At 34.2% G+C, this 5243-nt stretch overlaps 1 protein-coding gene across 1 annotated transcript; it reads left to right on the forward strand.

Annotated features, from left to right (window-relative positions):
- Positions 1-1718: 1718 nt before the first annotated feature.
- On the forward strand, positions 1719-4395 carry LOC139522394 (uncharacterized). Its single transcript, XM_071315914.1, has 2 exons — positions 1719-1806; positions 2775-4395. Exon 2 carries the CDS (start codon positions 2776-2778, stop codon positions 3910-3912), a length of 1137 nt encoding a protein of 378 aa, XP_071172015.1. The 5' UTR covers positions 1719-1806; position 2775; the 3' UTR covers positions 3913-4395.
- The last annotated feature ends 848 nt before the right edge of the window (positions 4396-5243 follow it).

Genomic DNA, 5243 nt, shown 5'->3' on the forward strand with positions numbered 1-5243 from the left:
ATGGATCCTAGCACACTCGACCCCCCAAAAATTCGGACTAATGACAAAAATAATAGTCTTTAAAAAAAATGTAAATTTTAACAAGATATAAAAAAATTTTATATGTAGGACTCGGAACCGCGATGGTACCCCGAACCGCGATGGTCACGCTGAAGTGCGATGGTCTACGCTGAAGTGCGATGGTTAACACGCTGAAGAGCGATGGTGACATTGTGACGTTAACTTGTTGATATTTACGCTGAAGTGCGATGGTGGTTACGCTGTAGTGCGATGGCCAACCTAAGAATTTGTGTAAAAGCAAAATGTATATGAGCTGTTTCATTAAAAAAAACACCAATAAGATTTGACAAAATAAGCTGCTATAGCCTCTAATTTGGAAGATGGTTTAATATCTGTTTAGATTATACCAAAGACTTTTATTTTAGTTTTAATCTAATTTTCTAATTCTCCCATTCTCCTTTTAGCACGCAAGAGTATGGAATAAGGTTTTGAAGGGGGGAAGATTCAGCGTGTAGGTCTTTATAATAGTACTAAGAAGTGTATATATCATTTACAGAGGCGGATTTAGGGGGGGGACAGGGGACCCGATCCCCCTTTTCTGTGGCTCATATATATATATAGGGAATCACTGAAGCATGACTGGAGCGGACCCCCTCTTAGGCAGTCAGCGAAAATTTCTGGATCCGCCACTGATTTACTTAAATATTATGATAAAACTTAGTAATTGTTCACAACAATTCTTCATCAGTTTGTATATACCTGATGACGAAACAGTATTCACGAAGTAAAATACCGCCAAGGAAATATATGCTTCACTGATAGCGAGGCTTGTCAATTATTTCACGAAAAATAAAAGAATAGAATAATCAATTGGGAAGTACACATAGGGTTTAGTCAGGTTAATTTCTGTCTAACATGTTGTAGACCATTAACACTGAAACCATAAAAAAAAAAACAAGACTAGAGCGATTGTGTTCTCTTTCAAAACTAAATTTATCTCGTGGAATAAAAAAACATTATATGAACTTGAAATAGCAAAAACATTGAAACATTGCTAATACTTTTTTATTTACTTATTTTTTTTTATTAAATTGCCCACATAAAATCATGTGCCGATTACGTAAAGATGAATTAAGATTAGTATACCGTATTTGTCGTACAAAAAGTCAGTGGAATAATTCAGAATACTGGTTATCACATTTGGTGACCAAGTTCATCTTTCAGACGCTTTGCTGCCTAAAATGTTTAAACATATGTTTGTAACGTTTAAAACTGTTCGGGACTTGAATCGTTCGTTTCATTCCCCCCTTACTTTCCTTTATTAGCATGAAACTTTCATCTACAAAACCTATTCTCCTGCCTGCGAATCCATGTTGTATTTTGAAAACGTCACATTATTCAAACGTCATTTGATACACAAAACCATCGCACTTCAGCGAAAGGACCATCGTACATCGGCGTGGACCATCGCACTTCAGCGTGACCATCGCACTTCAGCGTCCCCATCGCACCTCCGAGTCCTACATATATATATATAGGCAGATAGCAAACCAATGAGTTACAGTTGAATATCCCACTTTAATCTAATTAGTCGTCAGATTGTGTTATAGTTCGATTTACAATGGTAAATATTTGTGACGACTTTTTGTGTGGGACGAGTCCGAGAACGTAATGGTACGACTTAGTAAGAAACCGATTGGACCCGGAATCTCCCGAGAAAATATATCAAAACGAGGTCGATGGCGCCAAGTTGGAAGTGAAATGAACTGCTGTCAAATGAAATAATATTTATCAAACATTAATAAGGTATATTTACGACTAGTTGTTTGGTAATGTAATTAGGGATTCTGTTTGTCAAGATAAATTTAGTAAGCACGACCACAGTATAGGTATAGAGACACGTGAGAGTCTAAGCAAATAAGTGTTTTTGTTTACATTTTAACAAGGTATACATCCATATGTCGGTATATATTTTCTTAGCATAGTATACAGTCTAACCAATTCCAAATCAAGTAGAAATATCATTCTATATCACCAATAAAAAATAATAACAGGTCGGTCTGTCGATGTGTTGGTAATCATGGTAATTTACTCAAAATTATACACCACAAATTATACACCTTATCGCTATTTGTCTGTCATTATTGTATATCACACAGGTTCAGGTAAAATTCTGACGTCTTAAAACGAAATATCTTACGCCACAATGAAAAAGTGATTGTGTACGACATCAAAAGTTCATGCGGCTGGGTCAGCGGTGATTAGCGATAAGGTGTATACAAACACTCCATTGGTTTTGAACATGTTGAAAACATTTTCATTTGCAAGTTTCTGAAAAAAACATACTATAATAGAAAATTATGATGCATTCAAGAAAAATATACTTTACAAATTGCCGTTTGTGGGAAAAAATCTTGTTTTAACTTAGCATATCTAACTGGCAAATATTTTCTATGCAATTAACCGAAAGGCCACTTGTCAAGCTATGCATATAACCAGACAATTTAACATTTATGAATGGGAAATGGTTTTGTGCAGATGAAAAGTATGCAGTTAACCGAATTATGCTACATGAATTAAGCGGTATGCAATTAAGTGGAATCAACTGTAAAAACATTCCAACTCAAAACACAAGTCCAAAATAAACTGACAAAGCCATGGTTTAAAAAAGAGCAACAGTACACAAAAAACAAATGTAAACTGTTAAACTTTGATTAAATTTGAATACATGAAATGTGTTTTTTAATCATTTGTAACATGTGTATTATTTACAGAATGTTCGTGAATATATCCAACAGTGTTAGAAGTTCAACACCTGCAGCGGAGAGATCAATATCAAAGACCAGAATCTGTAATGATACGTTAGACAGTGGTATTTTCTCTCCCTTAGCTAACAAAATGAATAAAGATCCAACTCTGTTATCTACTGGAATGTTACAGATTAGTCCATTGAAAATGCCGTTATCTCCAGCAAAAATTAAAAATGAGTCGATTATGTCAGAAATGACTGACATCAGTATTTCAGAAGAATGGGAAAAGGACTTTTTTTCCAATTTTGAAGAAAATTTGTTCAACATGGATATTGATGATCGCATGTTGTCTGACATTTTGAAGTCCCCAAAGGGAAAGGCTGCCATGAATGAAATGATACGCTCACCAAAAGGAAAAGCATTTGTTAATAAAATGATGAAGTCACCAAAAGGAAAATTGATGAAACGACAGTTTGATAATGAACTTCCAGGTTTGAGCAATGAAAGCCCAAGCAGTTTTGATGCAAAACAATTATCCACTACACCTATGAAACCAGAGTTAAAAGGAATGCTGAAAATGTCTAATTCAAAGCGTAGATTAACAATGACAGACCCAAATTTACAGGGTAACATGGACACTGATGCAGAAATAGATCTTTATATACAACAAAATATCTTGGGAAAGGTTAAAACTGAGAATAATCAAATACAGCGTAGGCAAAGGACTGAATTTGTTCCAATTCAACCCAAAGAGAACCAGGAGCCAGTTGTTTGGCCATCACAAGAGAGATTAAAATTTGCCAGGGCACAGTTCCAAAAAACGCTGCAGATGGCAGTACAGAAAGTTTCACAGGACCCTAATAAAAAAAAAGTAAAATTTCAAGAGCCAGCAAAATATAGAATGGATAAGTATCCAGAAATAAAACAAGCACTTGCAAGACCAACTGCAGGTCCAGCCAAACGTCAGTTTCCTAAGATTAAACCATTAACTATCGAACCTAAAGACCTCTTAGTGCCCTTCATGGAAAGTTCAGAAAACACATCGTGGTACATGTATGATGATAGCGACGATGATGATGAAGAATGGACAGAAGATGTACCATTCTCTTCACAGAAAAGGAGTAAGAACTCTAGATTACAAAACAAGCGACGGAAATATTGATGGAGAATTCAATTTACTTAACATATTTAAATATATTTGTACATGTATGATGTAGTTACTGCAAACATGATAAAAAATGTTCATCTCCACCAAGGACCAGACAATTTATTTTTTCTTATACTTGCACATTCATCTTTCATGTCTTTATGTCACAGTTACAATTACAAAATGTAGCTTAATACATGTAATTGAAGCTTCACTGCCGCTGGTTGACATATCTATCATGTTTTGTCTGTTTAAAAGATACATGTACATGTATGTCATATTAAAATAATTTTCTTTTTCGTTTTGATAGAACAAAAGATTGTAAAAGTAGATGGTTTAATTTTTGCAATCTTTTAATATAGTACATCTTATATTATACACAGTAAAACACCCAACTTAACCCGGTTCCAAGATATCCTCATGACTATATATGACTAGATATCGGAACATATACATGTCACAAATAACCAGCAGAAAAAAAATCCCCCCCCAAAAAAATCATTTAACCAATCTGATAGTAAGGGCTGTTCCAGAAAATACTATGTCCCCTCCAGGGACGGCACTTTTTTTTTAACCCCCACCACCCACAGAAATAAAATTTAATTAGAACAGCACTCCCTTTGCATTTTGGTATTTCAAATACAACCACCCACATAATATTAAAAAAAATTGCCTTCCCTGGGGGGGGACATAGTATTTTCTGGAACAGCCCTAAAGGGAGCTCCAATTCTAAATCAAATTTTTTATTAAATATAGGATTTCGCTATAATTTTCTATAAATGAACTTTATCTTATACTTAATAGAAAAATGAAATAAAAAAATGGGGTCACCGTTCATTTACACTAACAATCAGCCTTTAAAAGAAGCATACATTTTTGGTAATGTCCTTTTTTTCTGTTGAACTAATAGGAGAAATAGCGGTAATATCGAAATAAAAAAAAAACCTAAATTAGTTTGTGTACAGCCTATTCGAAAACAACAATAAAAAATATAGGTCACCAGAGATGCAAGCAGTTTTTTTTTCCTGTCAGACAATGGGGCCTACAGGGTACCAAGTTTTGCCAGACCCATATTTTCACTCAAAAATCAAGTGAAATTATGCTATTGAACAAACGTTAATTTTGATTTTGTTGATATTATTATTATTTTAAAATAACCTGTGATTCATAACAATTGTAGTTTATTGAATAATACATTACATAATATTGATCTGATTAAAAGTTATTCTTCACAAGAGTACTTGGAAACAAGAAAGTCATTGGTAGTTTCATTCTGTTCAAATTCAAAATCTGACTCATAGTCAGAATCATTATCACTCCCAGATTCATTCGTCTCATTATCTACC

This window comes from Mytilus edulis, chromosome 1, assembly GCF_963676685.1.
Source record: "Mytilus edulis chromosome 1, xbMytEdul2.2, whole genome shotgun sequence".
NCBI classification, from domain to species: Eukaryota; Metazoa; Mollusca; class Bivalvia; order Mytilida; family Mytilidae; genus Mytilus; species Mytilus edulis.

What these genes read in the sequence shown, in the direction of transcription:
- LOC139522394 (XM_071315914.1), top strand. Translation starts at nt 2,776, where the DNA reads ATGTTCGTGAATATATCCAACAGTGTTAGAAGTTCAACACCTGCAGCG.